Below are 15,199 nucleotides of genomic sequence, written 5' to 3'. Positions count from 1 at the left end.
TGTTATGGTGGTTCTTTGACTGTTGCCTAGGGATTTTGATCAAGAATTGAATTAGTCTGGGCTGAGTTTTGCTGATGTGAATTAGTATAACTAAATTAAAGACACTTGATATGTTCCAGGGTGCACAGGCAGAGACTTGAGCCATGAGATTGTCAGTGGGATAGTGTTTTTTCTGGGGGGGTTGTCTGGTTTTTTTCCCCCTGGTACCTTCAGTTGGATATAAACACTTTGCATAAAGCTCAGAACATTCTTATGGAGTACAAAAGCCCTGCTCAAGAAGCCATGCCATAGTATTTTTGGACTGATGCTTGGTGTCTTTAAGAAGCAGCTTGCACAAAAACTGTTATTATATATCAAATTCCTTTCTGGACAGGAAGGATTTATCTAAATGAGAGCCATAGAATTATGAAGGTGTGAGAGAGGAGATGAGGAAAGGTGTAATGGCAGGGAGAGCAAGTGGAGTGAGTTAGAAGTGTTTGGAGCAGGGTGCAGCAAACTGAATCCACAAAAGAGAAGCCCAAGGTTAAATCTGAAGACAGCAGGTGCCTGCCACAGAAACTGCTCTTGTTCTGCTGGCACCATATTCCTCCTCTTCTCTGGTCCCACTAAAGAATTTTATCTCAGATGTGGTGATATGGAGGAACTTATTGCATCTTTGGGTGGCATAGGGAGTTGTGCAGGTCACTTAATTTGCAGCTGCTCTGTCACCAGTTGTCCTTGTAACTTTGGATGTTTAATATCTTTCGGGAGCTGAGATGTTTGGAATTTTAAAACTTTTGGCATGTGCCATGCACAGATTTGTTCCTTCCAAAAATGATATGTTTTTTGTCTTCTCCTCAGCTTTACAATGAAGAAATTCTTGATCTGTTTGATACCACACGTGATATTGATGCAAAGAATAAAAAATCAAATATTAAAATACATGAAGATTCAGCAGGAGGAATTTATACAGTGGGCGTTACAACTCGAACTGTGAATGGAGAATCTGAGGTGATAATTGGAAATAAATTACACTGTAACTTGCCAATTAGTGTCTAAAAATATCTGTATGCTTTGATGAATGGTTAAAAATAGAGGTCATGCTAGCCAATACCTATCTTCTGGGCAATTTAAGTGTAAAAGCTAGCTAAAATTTTTATGTTCTTAATTCTCTGTAGCTTTAAATACTGTTTGATACTAAGTGCATGTCACTTTCATTTAAAGCTAGGAACAGGCTTTTGTTCATAATATAGCTCTAGGAGAATTTTGGCATATATGTGATAAGTGTTATACATGTTATTTTTTTCTTTGAGAGGAAAACTTTGCATTATGGCTGATGTGAAATAAACTGCTATTCATGTGCACTGCAAATCTGAGTAGAAATGTTATTGTACAAAATGTTATTTTGTACAAAAAGTACAAAAATAATGGGTTTTTTTGCCACAGATAAATGATGTTGCTACTAGGGTATAGTAGAGAGAGGAATATGAAGATTTAAGTATTTTCTTACAGGATTCACAAAAAGTGTTTTTAGTTTGTTTATTTAACGATTTGTTTTGTTTTGTTTTTGTTTTGTTTTTTGCATCTAGAAACTGAATTCATAGCAGAGAGAAATTTTAGTCATATATCCAAAACAGTAAGTGTTGTAGGAGCATTTTTTCTTTAACCAGCAGGGGATGCAATGTACTTTTTGGCTGTTTTCTAGATGATGCAGTGCTTGAAGCTGGGAGCTCTGTCTCGAACCACTGCCAGCACTCAGATGAACGTTCAGAGCTCACGGTCACACGCCATCTTCACTATACACTTGTGTCAGACCAGAGTCTGTCCCGCATTTAACGCTGTACGTATTTTTGCTGTTGGTAAACTTCTCTCTAATAGCCACTTTGCAAAATGGGGATAGTTTTGGCAGCCACTGCTATTTGAATTGTACTTAGTAAGGATGCTGTAGTCATCATAATGCTTGATGAATTTGCTAAGCATTATAATAATGTGATTTAATCTCTGCATATGTAACTATCCTCTAGCCAGAGGCAACCATAAATTGCAGACTCTTACAGGAACCTACCTATTCTCCTCTAGCATTTTCTTCAGTATTTCGTTGCGACATACACAAGTGAGAAAGTTAAAATATAATTTGTCTTTAATTGGGAAAGCATGTTTAAGTGTCTTAGCAGTTAGTGACTTTAAACTTGCAGTCAGCTAACTGAAACTGCTTGGATATTTCAAATTAATTGTTGATATCCAATAAGGTGCAAGTAGAAAAGCGTTAAATTCTGAGGCTCAGTGTATTTATTTTAAACAGCTATATATTTGGGGTGCAGGTTTTTTGCTAGATCTATGCACCTGAAATTCAAACTATGAACAGGTGTTAACAGTTATTAGTTGCTGTTGGGTGTATCTTGTGAAGGGGAGAGTTTTGAATAAATCCCCATTATTGAAAACTACAGTACCTTCAGGGGGGATTTAACTTGAATATTCTACAGGTCTTCTGCATATAATTTTTAAATATAAATGCTATCTGGATAGCATCCTACCCACAGATATCACATTTTAAAGCATATGGAACAGTGAATTGGATTTGCAGTGCTTTCTGGGAGGTTGCTTTTTTTTTTTTTTTTTTTTTTTTTTTTAGTACTACAAAGAATCATTTATGGGCAAAATGAGTGCTTCTTCTTGGTCCTTTGTGCTATGTAAACCTGCTTTATACACCTGCTAAAAACACTTCTTTCTGCTTTCCATGCTGAAACTGGAGGTCGGCTTGGGAGGGATTGGCATCACGCTCCAAGCCCACACAGGGCACCTCAGTCACTGTGTGGTGACACTGCATGAAAATTTTTGTTGCAAACTGTCTACTGAAGAGTGAGAAGTCGCCTGGGAGCCTGTTTCCTGCAGGTTGCTGGCACAGCAGTCCCGCTGTGCTGGTGCCCTTCCCTGTGCAGCCTTCCCTGCCAGCTGAGCTGCCCCAGGGGACACTTGCCTGGCTCTGCCTGTGCTTTTACAGAGGCTTGTCTTAGAGGAAGAGGTGGCCATCTTCTGCCTTATGTCAAATGTTCTGCTGCTGCTTTTCTTGGGAGATACACACAAGATAATCTGACTGTGGAGCTGGGCATTTCTAAATCCTTAATTTGTTTAGACAACACCCTCTTCTTTCCCTGTGGCGTTCAAGAGAGTAGAGGATAGACCTGACATTGTCCTCTGAACGCTCCTGGAATCTAAATTAATACAAGCTATTATTGGGTGGCCAGGAGACATGTAGCTCAAGTTTCTGTAGACAAGAGTTTTGGTAGACCTTTGTTACTAGGGCAACGCAGTTTGTCCTTCTCGGATGACAACCTTGGCCGTGCCCCTCTGTGCAGTGGCCCGTGCCCAGGGCTGGCAGGCAGCCAGGGCTGCAGTGCACAGACCTGCTCCTGGGGCTCTTCACACCATCCATGCTTCTTGGAAGCTTCTGGATGTACCCTTCACTTGCTAAATGAAGGAGAGTGAAAGGATGCATTAATCATGACTTCGAGGGCTGGGAATGAGAGCCTGGCCCCCAGAGTGTAAACATCAGAATAATAGAAATAATGATTCCTGGTCTTGTGGAAGTGGCACAGTTCCCGTTCTCTTCTGTTACTGCTACAAAAGGATGCATGAAATATTTAACTACCATGAGAATGGTTTAGTCTGCAGAGACCTGCATTACCCCTTGCAGTAATGAAAGGAGCTCTAGGCTAGCTGGCCAAGGACATGAAGGTCACTGCAGAATACCTGAGGGTCTGTGTTTGGCTTTTTGATTGCTTGCTTTATTATTTTCTTTTTAGATTTTTCTGGATTTTCTATGCTTAATGTGATTAGAAGTTCCTAATAAAGTTTGTAGTTTGGGCTGTGAGAGTTTATGAATCCAGTATACACTCAGTATATGCTTGTTATCTGACACCATGCCAAGTTAGTAGAAATTGCCCTGCAATTGGTATCTTACCAGTAAAGCCAAGAAGTGAGTGATTTAAAGATTTTTCTCATTGTATTACTTTCCTAACAATAAATCTAACCGCACTTGGAGTAAAATAAAAGTCTGCAGTGAATAGTAGAACTTAACTAATCAACAGAAAAAAGTTTGAGATTGTCTAATGGAAACGGATGATTTTCCTGCTGTGCTTTGGGATGTGAAGTGGAAAGAGGCTGAGGCTGTGGTACCTGCCCCAGTGCAGTGTGTTCCTGGGCAGACTCCCTGCACTGATAGAGGCTTGCAGCAAGTGCCAGTCATTGCCTGGGGAAGGAAGATGAAAGGGAGAAAGGAGCCACTTCATTTTCCCTTGTTCCCTCTACTCTTCTTATTTTCTGGGGAAGTCAGAAGTGCTAGTGGAATACTGGCTGCTAGGAGAAATGGCTTCCAACAATAATTCCTGAAGTAGGTTGAAGAATCATTAGGTTGAAGAATCATCCCACAGGGAGGCTAGTGATGGAGTTTAGAGAGGTATAAAATCAAAATAACTTTCAGCTACTTGGCCAGTTTATGAACTAGGTGGTTGTGGTGATTTTTTTGGGTAATAATATAATTAAAGTTTTCTTTTTAAATAATTTTCCTTTGATAATCAATTCAAGAGTCCATTCTAGGATACAAATTTGTTGCTGTCGTTGCTGGAGACTTGTATATTCTAATAGCTGTGTCTGCTGATTTCTTCATCAATAAGCAATGGTAGCTCGTACTTAAAATAATTTGTATTCACTTGCATCTAGAACTGGGTCTTCAACAAGATGTTAGTACATATGATTAAAATGGAGATAGGATGTTTCAAAATACTGTTATAAAAGAATGAATAAGGACATGGTCATGGTAAAGAGGTGGTTTTGTAAACAATTGTTGATTGAACTTCCCAAATGTTAATGTGAAAGATCTCACCAAGCCTTGTGGGTTCTTCTTTGCTTCAGGATAATGCCACTGATAACAGGATAATATCTGAATCTTCTGAGATGAATGAATATGAAACTCTTACTGCCAAGTTTCATTTTGTTGATCTGGCGGGATCTGAAAGATTAAAGCGAACAGGAGCTACAGGAGAAAGGGCAAAAGAAGGCATTTCCATCAACTGTGGACTAGTAAGACTATACAACTATGCAATATACTATAAAACAACTCCAGGCAAAACACTTAGAAATGATATTTATAACTTGTAGCTCTTTTTTTGTCTTTGTACTGGTTTGCTATGTAATTTTTAAATTAGCTATTAAATGTTTTACTTTACACTAAACTGCACTGAAAAGTAGAGCTGGTGATTACCAGTGGAGATTGTAGTTTCATGTCTTTGTTTTGTGCTACATGGCTATGTGCAACCCTTGTAAATAAGACACAAAAGAATGTGTCTGTCCTATATGTGAAAACATGTCTTGTTTTTTCTGGGCTACTGTGCAATTATAGTTTTCTCAGTGATTCTCTTGCCATCATGACATTGGTTATTTTCTTTAGTTCTTCTGGTTATATCATTTGGAAAAGAAGGAATATTCAGTTCCATTTCATCATTGCCATAAGCACGAAGCCAGCAGGATTTGGGGGATCTAGATGACATAGCTGTGTCCTTAACAGAGAGCACATAAAGTGCACGAAGGTGAAAATCAGTGTGATGTAACTAATATAAGATCACAAAACTTTTATTTACAGTGAAGTCCAGCTCTCAGTTTTGTGAAACAGATTGAAAGTGCTTTAAATCCTTCAAAGCGAGCAGGCACAGCATGGGATGTGTGCAGTTCTCCATCTGCTGGTGGCAGCTGCACCATTTCCAAAGCAAGAACTTGCAGTACAGGGCGCCACCTCAAGCAAAATCCTTCAGTTGGACTGAAGTGTGTGCAGTTCCACACAAAAATAATTTCACAGCCAAAAGTTTGATTGTTTATAAACATGCATTAGACATTTTAGTAATGAAACAGGATAACCATGGACTACTAATTTCCAGTCTTAAGTGCACAAATCATTATCAGACACTTTTTGCTTTATAACTGTAGAGGTACTAAATTCAGAGGTTTTTTTCTTCATATAAATGCCCCATATTTTATTCTAAATGTAGCATGAAGCAGATTGATAAAATTCATTTGAAAGTACTTCTAGCTACTGTTAGAGATCAACTCTAATTATCATCCAAAGCAAATGTTTGTTAGATTAAGTAGTACCAACTTTAGTTTGTGACTGACATGAGATCCTAATGGACAGTGCATATGAATTGTGCTAAGCACTTTAGCACTTCCAGGTACCAGACTGTAAGTCATCCATGCACTGTTGATAACACAAACATTTCTAAATGTAAAATACAGAAATCTTCAGAAATACTTTTATTGTAACTTTCATGAGTATATTAATTTTCTCACAATATGCTGACTCCAGTTCATAGGTGTTTTAAAATAAAACTACACAGGAGCTAATTCTGACTTGTTACATGATTTGGTGTTTTATAGCTGGCACTTGGCAATGTAATAAGTGCACTGGGAGATAAAAGTAAGAAGGCAACTCATGTACCATACAGAGATTCAAAGCTTACAAGGCTACTTCAAGACTCTCTTGGGGGAAACAGGTATGAAAATTGGAACATTTTATATATTTCATTGTCAATGAGCACAAATGAGAGTATAATCTGCAAAAAGTAAAATGAACATTAAATGACAATAAAAATCTTGTTGGAGGAAGGTTGTGGAGATAAATTGCTGTGAAAATAATGCTGTCAATGGAAGGAAAAGATTTTGAATAGGATTTTTCTTTGTTATTTTCAGTGCTATTGTTATTTTACTAGACATGAAGCTTCAGGTTACTTAGAAGTTACCATTTTCAGGCAAGTTTTTCCTATGAAAATATCTGTAGATTGTAGGTAGTACAAATGGTAGATTTTGTTTACAGCATATTTTAAAGCTGTGAAGATGTGATGAGTTTCTCCTGTAGAGGTTGTTTGGTTTTATGGTTTTTTGTTTTGTTTTTGTTTGGTTGGTTGGTTTTGCTTTGGTTTTGTTGCTTTGTTTTTTAAATGTCAGTGAGTTGTTTAGTCTGACTGCCATGCACAGGAACTTGCAGCCAGTTTACCATAGTCACATCCATCTTTTTAGAGATTATATATCTCAGCCTATGGTGCATCTGTTCAGTTACCTGATGTTGGATCACAGCCTAATAAAAACAAAGTAGTCTTTCACCAGGGTTGTTCGTATGAATCTATTTGTGTACATTCTGCACATACAGGAAGGGAAGCTTTGAACTCTGAAGGTTTTATATAAGGAAGCATTAACAAATTTGTTAAAATAATACAGATTTTGTATTTGTAATGCTAACATGTAGAAATATAAGAGGGATTACAGCTGAGTAAGTAGGTAAGGTAGTACTCTTGTTTTTTATGTTATCAAATATGCCTGGCTCCTGCGTTTAGGAGAGTAGGAAGTTTTTTCACAAATGAGTAGGGAGAAGTGGAAGAAAATTCTCAAACTGTTGCTGTGCTCTTCAGAGAGATAACTTAATTAACAAGTTGAAGTGCTGCAGCGTGAGGGGAAAGGGGAGCCAGAAAAAACAAGTAAAATAAGGGCTAGGAACTTTCAAGAGTGCAAAAGGGAGAAAAAAAACTCCAGAAGTACAAAAACATCAGCAAAAATCAAACAGCATACCTTTTCTAAGCTCCTTCTGTAAATAAATGCAAAAAGCACTACATTTTTTTTTTTTTTTTTTTTAATCAAATACACCAGCTAGTGAGCATGGGTTTTTTTTCAAACTCTTCTAAAATTAGCCTTTTGTAGAAATACTGCTTCGACTCTGAATTATTTCTGTGTCTCAAAGCTCTGTGTCTCCCTGCTGTGTTCTTCAGGAGCAATCACAGAGTTTAGTGTGCCATGGAGTCAGGGACACTCCCTCCCTGCCCCCCAGAGAGAATCACAAGGGTAGAAGGGAGAAAAGTCAGGGTTTGACATGAGGACACTTTATTAGGTAAAGCAAAAGTTGCATATGCAAGCAAAGCAAAGGAAATCATTCACTTCCCATGGGCAGGCAGGTGTTCAGCCATTCCCAGGAAAGCAGGGCTGCATCATGCCTTATAGTGACTTGGGAAGATAAATGCTGTCACTCTGAATATCCCCAGCTTTATATGCTGAGCATGATTCCATATGGGATGGAATATCCCTTGGGCCAGTTGGGCTCAGCTGTCCCAGCTGCATCCCCTCCCAGCTCCTTGTGCATCCCACTGGTGGAGCAGTCAGAGGAGTAGAAAAGGCCCCGACTCTGTAAACCCTGCTCAGCAGCAGCTCAAACATACCTGCATTATGTGTTTCCAGCACAAATCCAAAACAGCCCAGAATGGGTGCTGTGAAGAAAATCAACTCTTTGCCAGCCAAAACCAGCAGAAATGCAGATAGCAAATGCTGCCCAGAATGTTTCTAATGATACTTGTATGTATTCTTTCTGTCCTTTTCTGATTGATGAGAATTGTGGACGCCTTTGTTCTCCTCATTTTTTTGTATGTGACATACATGCTGAGACATCTCAAATCAGCACTTTGCTGTTAAGGAAGATTTTTAAATATACATTTATATATAAAACCCTCACATTTTTTAATGATTTCTTATCTGGGCTCTGGCAATCAAAATGCGTGAAAAAGCTATTTTAACAAATATGCAGTTTTTTCTTCTGGAGAATCAGATTTAGATTTCTTTAAGCCTGTTCTGTAGCCTTCCAACTTCCACCCTAGGTATAATGTCCACATTATTGTTTCTCTCTTAACAAATACAAAAATTTTGATTTGGGTTAAATTGTAGTAAATCTTGAGTTAACAGTGATGAAGACATTGCATCACCATACTATTCTCACAATAATCCTTATTTGAAGAGTAATGCTGTAAGAGTTTTGAATCAGCACTTAATGTTTCTTGAATTATTCAAAGGAAAATATGGAGCATTAGTGTTTTAAAAGGAATGTTATAATGTGTAATATGAAAAATGAAAACCTGTGTAACTTCAGGATCAGGGAGAGCAATTTAAAGAAATGGTGACATAAAGGAAGAAGAACAGTGTCAAAACCCCCATGTCCATGTTACAATTCAGATAGGAAACCAGAGTTCAAGTTGTTCAGTTTTCAAGATGGACACAAAGCAGAACCAGTTCTCTGAGATTTATAAAAATAAGCACATTCTCAATGCCAGAATAAAAGAATTTGTTCCTATTTGTTGCATGGCCTTATCTTGAGGACTAAGAGTCTAGAGAACTGACACAAAGATACGGGTGAGAGCTGAGGAAGAGTTACTGAAAGTGAATGTTTTTTGTAGCCCCAGGCTAGTTACTCTTTCTACCTTCATTTCCCAGTGTGTATGGTGAATATAATTGTTTGCCTCACAGAGTGTTAGAGGGATTCATGTGTTTGTTTCAGTCTGAAATTATAGAAAATGAAGACCAGAATCCAGCCTGCCTAATGCACGTATTGCTTCTTTGTCCCAGAGACAGTTCACTCTTCCTAATGTCACTACCCAAGCTGCGATGTACAGTTTCATCCCATGAAGCAAATTCCTTTAAAACTTGGAGGAGTCAGTCCATCAAATGCGGATGTTTTGCCCTTTCTGTTGAGAATTTAGGCCATGTGTGCACACCTTCAGAGTGATCTGCAGCTGGAATTCTGGTTCTGACCCTCTAGGGTGTTCTTATCTGATGTGAAATGAGTATGCTCCAGGGAGTGAGGGAAGGAACCTGCTGAATCATGAAAGCACTCGGGTGGAGTGAAAATTGTTTTGATTTTTTTTTTTTCTTCTTTTGTCATACTGGTTCCTACTGGTCTGTCTCCTTGATCTTTTATTTGGAGCATGAAATATCTTCTCATTCTGCACTAATATCCCATGATAGGATGGCTAGGGGATGTTGTAGGAAACTAAAAGGAGGATGGTTGTTCATATGCCTCTTGGGCCAAGAGCTCAGGTCGTACTGCTTTTTGTTGCAGAAAGTTGCTCTAAGCAGTGGTGTTATGAAATGTGGTATAAACACAGACATAGACTGCTAAGGGTAAGTCCTAATTTTGGGCTTCTGTTGGAGAGCAGGAGGTAATTTGCAGTAGAGAATTCAGCCAGTTTGGAACCTGAGGTAGAGAGCAGGCACCTTAGGCATGTATGGACAGGTAAGATGAGCATTTGGGAATCATTCAGTTGAAGTAAGTAGTCCTCACGACTGCATGATCCAAATCACTGTCTAGGAATTTAGGTTGACTAAAAATTCCTTAATCTTAGTTTATTTATGATTAGGCAAATTGAATGTAATTTGAGAAACATTTCTGGAAACACCCATTAATTGCTTTTACAATTTCATGTGTGGAACAAGTAATAATCTAGTATCTCCTATGCTACCCTAGGGAGATATAAGACATAGCCTCTGCTGACTTTTGGGATTCACAGTTTGCAATGAGCTAGATGCAGAAATACTTTCACAAATACTGTGAAGTTGCTATTCTTGTTTCACCTTCTGCCTGAGGACCTGTTAGCTTCTCTCTGCTCTTTTTGTTCTTGGTGTGTAATGCTGACCTGTGTTTCTGACTTCCAGTCAAACGCTCATGATAGCGTGTGTGAGCCCTTCAGATCGAGACTTCATGGAAACTTTGAACACATTAAAGTACGCCAATCGGGCCCGGAACATCAAGAACAAGGTGATGGTTAATCAGGATAGGGCCAGTCAACAAATAAATGCTTTGCGCAGTGAGATTGCACGGCTGCAGATGGAACTCATGGAATACAAAACCGTAAGTTTATCCTCTTAGGATTTCTTCTGCTTTAAAATGCTTATAATTGCACAGCTGGTTTTTTTTTTTCCCTGTTGACTATTTCCACTTCACACACTACAAACTTTGGAAAAGCAACCCTGACATAAGCAACACTTAATTCCAGTGATTACCAGATATTTTTAGAAGATCTAGAGCCAAACCACAATTTTGATGCGTAAGCGAATATGTACAGTTACTGTGTATTGCTTTTGAAAACTTACTAGATAGCTAAAACTGTTTCTGTTTTAAAAACACAGTTTCAAGTATATAAGGCAAATACTCATGCTCATTTCTTCCTGAAGTTTATAAGTGTTTTCAGCAATAAATGTCTTTGCCAAACAGGATCACATTTTGCTCTTCTTGAGATAGTATTCTGATTTGATAAAGAGTTATCTTCTCATTTTTAACCTCTTCAAGAACTTGTATTTCAGACTAAAATTGAATTAGATAAAACCCAGATGCTAAGGTGTTGGCCCAGATATTAGTCTTTTAAAAACTATCCTTTATCATTGTTTTAAACTCTGAGAGATTGTCTTGTGCTGCGAGTGTCTGCTTGGAATTCTAAGTCATTTGTGGATTGCATTTAGAAAGTCAGAATCTTTTTTTTTTTTTTTTTTTTTTAAAGTGTATTTCAGCCTTGATGAGTAATAAAATATTTTTATTTTCTTAAAGGGTAAAAGGATTATAGATGAAGAAGGTGTTGAAAGCATCAATGACATGTTCCATGAAAATGCAATGCTGCAAACAGAAAACAACAACCTGCGTGTTAGGATTAAAGCAATGCAAGAGACTATTGATGCTCTTAGAGCCAGAATAACGCAGCTTATGAGTGATCAGGCCAACCAAGTGCTAGCCAGGACAGGTATGCTGTGAATGTGCATAAACTGCTTCATAAGTTCATGAGCTTCAATTATTTTTATGTATTTGCTTCATTGATCCCTTGGAATGAAGTGATGCCTTTTTATTAGCAATGTAGGACCTTCCTTAGCAGAGATAGGCTTCATATGTTTGTCTTTTGATAACCTGATTTGACCATCCATTTAGAAATATGAATCACTGGAAACATTAAATAATATTTTTGTATAGGAACTATTTGTATGTTTAGCCCCTGTGGTAGTTTAACAACCAAACCAAACCTAATAAATTTGACTCCAAATTAACTCCAGGTAAGTAGTTTTGATTTAAGCATTGTTAAAATGTGCTAATATGGAAAACAAATTACTGGTAGTCATATGGTGATCACATGAGAGAGGAACAAAAAATGTAACTCAGTTTAAGAAGGAAAGCTATTTTACAAATAATTCAAGATTTACATATGTAGACCATGTGACTGTTTCCCTTTGCTGGTACCTTGTGCCTAGTAGCTATATTCAGATATTTATACTATTACCACCCTTTCTTAATTTTTCTCTCCCCTCATTCCCCTTTTCTCTCTGTCCTTCAAAGGGGAAGGAAATGAAGAAATTAGCAACATGATTCATAATTATATCAAGGAAATTGAAGATCTCAGGTATTTGCATAATATGTATTTGGACAATTTTTATTTTAAAAAAATAATAGAAGTGTTAGCAATACTTCAGCTGTTTTCCTGTGTGGGGATTACTTTAGGAGAGTGGTCCGTCAGCTTCTAAGACCATTTGGTGTTGCTCTTGGACACAAAAATGTAAAATGGTAGAGATCAAACTGACATCAGAAATAAGAGGAAGATGTCACCTAAAATATGATGGTAACTTAATATTGTTGTGCCAGGCACAGTAAAACTTAGGTTCTTTAATAATTTTATAAGCTTATATCAAAATGATAGGACTGAAAAATTAGTTGCTTAAAAATATGTTTTTAAAAAAATACTTCCTTTTAAAATTCAAAAACTCCTGAATATTTTAGATATTTTTATTTATCTGTGTCTTGGACATATACCATGCAAAAAATTATCCAGCCTATCCTCAGTTCATGTTAGAGCTTTTGTGTAGCTTTCATATTTGATGTATATTCATAAAGCATATTCAGGTCTGTATCTGTGTGTGTGTGTGTATATATATATATATGTATATATATATATATATATATATATATATATATATATATATATATATATATATATATATATATATATGTATGTATCTGTATCTGTGTGTATGTTCACACAGACATATTTTCATGTGTTTTGTCTAGGTTATATGATTTATGTACTATATATATATAACCATTGTGTAAAATGGTATCTTAAAGGAATTTAGTACATTGTATTTTTTTAGACTTCACCTTGGTTTGTAGTTTCTTTTTAGACTGAATGTAATGCATTGAAGTTAGAGGCAAAAGACTGTACATCTCATGTACTGGCAATACTTGTAATTCATGGTCTACAATTCTTCCTTTTTTTTTTTTTTTTTTTTTTTTTTTTATCAAGAGCAAAATTATTAGAAAGTGAAGCAGTGAATGAAAATCTTCGACGCAACTTGTCAAGAGCTTCATCGAGAGCCACGTTCTTTGGTGGACCATCAGCATTTTCTGCTTCTATGCTTTCCTCAGAGAAGGAGACAATGGAAATTCTAGATATAGCCAAGAAAGATCTAGAAAAGCTGAAAAAAAAAGAAAGGAAAAAGAAAAAGAGGTGGTGTATGAATTATAATGCTCTTTGTTTCTTTCGTAGTAAAAAAGCCTATTTTTAACTACTGAGACTTAAAAAGGCTTGTTGTGTGTGTGGACCCTAAACTGTTGTTCCTTCAAACCCTTTTACATGTTGAAATTACAGTTTTTCTTTTGTATCTTTTCTTCCAGTGAAGTGTGCAGTGTTTGTAGAATAAATGTCTCCTTCTTAATGAACTTCTCTATTAATGTAATTAATGTGCAGTGATAAAAGCAGAGATGCTCTCTCTAAATTTTGATACTTTTAAAAATTTATTCTAAAATGCAACTGAAATTTAACAGAAGTTTGAAAAAATTATAAATTTTTTTCAACTCTATGTCAAAACTGAATAAGCTTTCTGAAGAAAAGATATTCTGAATAGCTGGGGATTCTTTGGTAGCTGTTGGAATGGCTTCTTTTGTTTTGTCTTTTGCTTCTATGAATGTTTTTTAATTTGAGGTTTCTTGATTCTCTGCAACATCATGCTTTGCTGGTTTTTTTGCTGTCCAACTTCTCATCTACTAAAATCCTCATAGACATTGACATAAATGCCTATTTAGATAGCAGCAAGGCTTTATGTACTAGGACACTGCATACATTAGAAATCTCTCAGTTCTGGTTGAAATTTTCCATACTTCTCATTTCTTACTCTTTTTAATAATGGTCCCTCAGACTTCTACTCAGATCACAGTAAAACTCTAACAGTTTAAGCCTGAAATAGTCAAAGTATAAAGTAGATGAGGGTCAGTCGTATCTTTAATTTTAGGTCCTGTACCTGTAAATCTGTTCACTACACAAATGTCTGATACTTAGAGAACACTGGTTTTAAGAACAACTAGATTCTTTGCATGCCATTTTTCAGGAAGCTCAAGACTTTTATGGGGATTTTGATAGATTTTGTCTAATTTTTTTGTCTCATACTTAATGGAAGTATTAAATAAAATCAGCAGAATGTTCATCCAAGCACTTCGACATGTCCTTTAACTGTAAATGCAGGAGCAAAGAGATTTGATTTTGTATTTTTTAACACATTTTGATATCGAGCATGCATTTAACTACATGCTTAGATAGAGCCTCAGTTGTTAGGTTGTGTTTTTGTGGTTTGTTTTTTTCCCAAAAATCAGTCATACTTTCTCACACCAAGAAAATTATATTGTGATGGGATGGCCAAGTAATCTGATCTGAAAGTAGGGACTACTCAGCTTAAATTATTTTTGAGATCAGTTTTGAATCGTAGCATTATAGAATTACAGAGCTATAGAAAAATTAAATTTGGAAAAGACATCTTCATGGCTCCATCTTAAAGTGGGCCTTGTGTTCTATAAAATGGGGTCATACTCTTCAAAGTGCTGCTAAGTTGGTTTGAATCTATCTACTGGCCTATCTGCAGACTGCTTTGTAATAAATATTTATAAATTTCTGAGGTACGTGTATTGTGAGTAAAATTCCTTAGATGCTAAGAAATGCCAGAATTTTAGGGATTGTACATTGGCATGCTTGTTATCTGCTGAGTGCTTCTATCCAATTAGTGAAAAGTCTGTGTTACATCACTGTGAATTTTTATTCTATTTAAATTTCAGGAATTGGTTGTGTGTACATGTAATGCACAGACACTTTGCCATGCAGTTTGATGGGGATTCTTTGTTTTAATTCTGTCTTTTACAGGCATTTAGTTACATTTACTCTACTATTTCTTTTAAAGTTGTCTAACTAGAGTTTTTCTACTAAAATGGGATTGGTAAGCTTAGCTACTAGTTCTGCCCCATCTGCATTTCTTGGTCTTTTGTTTCCTGGTTATGGGTCAGTACAACAAAAGGTGCACAATTTTAAATCTATACTATTTATTTAAATTGTTTTGAGGTAGG

General features: G+C 36.6%; 1 protein-coding gene across 6 annotated transcripts in view; it reads left to right on the top strand.

Moving 5' to 3' along the window:
* The window catches only part of KIF21A (kinesin family member 21A), an 86,448-nt gene that overhangs the window by 32,093 nt on the left and 39,156 nt on the right, over window positions 1-15,199 (top strand). For all 6 annotated transcript variants that reach the window (XM_056482040.1, XM_056482043.1, XM_056482042.1 and 3 more), the window contains exons 4-11: window positions 841-990; window positions 1,685-1,819; window positions 4,891-5,058; window positions 6,406-6,521; window positions 10,492-10,687; window positions 11,381-11,570; window positions 12,155-12,218; window positions 13,116-13,319. In XM_056482040.1, the coding sequence (XP_056338015.1) occupies window positions 841-990; window positions 1,685-1,819; window positions 4,891-5,058; window positions 6,406-6,521; window positions 10,492-10,687; window positions 11,381-11,570; window positions 12,155-12,218; window positions 13,116-13,319 (1,223 nt within the window). The remainder of the gene's footprint in view (window positions 1-840; window positions 991-1,684; window positions 1,820-4,890; window positions 5,059-6,405; window positions 6,522-10,491; window positions 10,688-11,380; window positions 11,571-12,154; window positions 12,219-13,115; window positions 13,320-15,199) is intronic.

Source organism: Oenanthe melanoleuca, chromosome 1A (genome assembly GCF_029582105.1).
Source record: "Oenanthe melanoleuca isolate GR-GAL-2019-014 chromosome 1A, OMel1.0, whole genome shotgun sequence".
Taxonomy (NCBI): Eukaryota; Metazoa; Chordata; class Aves; order Passeriformes; family Muscicapidae; genus Oenanthe; species Oenanthe melanoleuca.
Note: the sequence above shows the minus strand (reverse complement) of the source record. Positions and strands in the feature narration are given on the sequence as shown.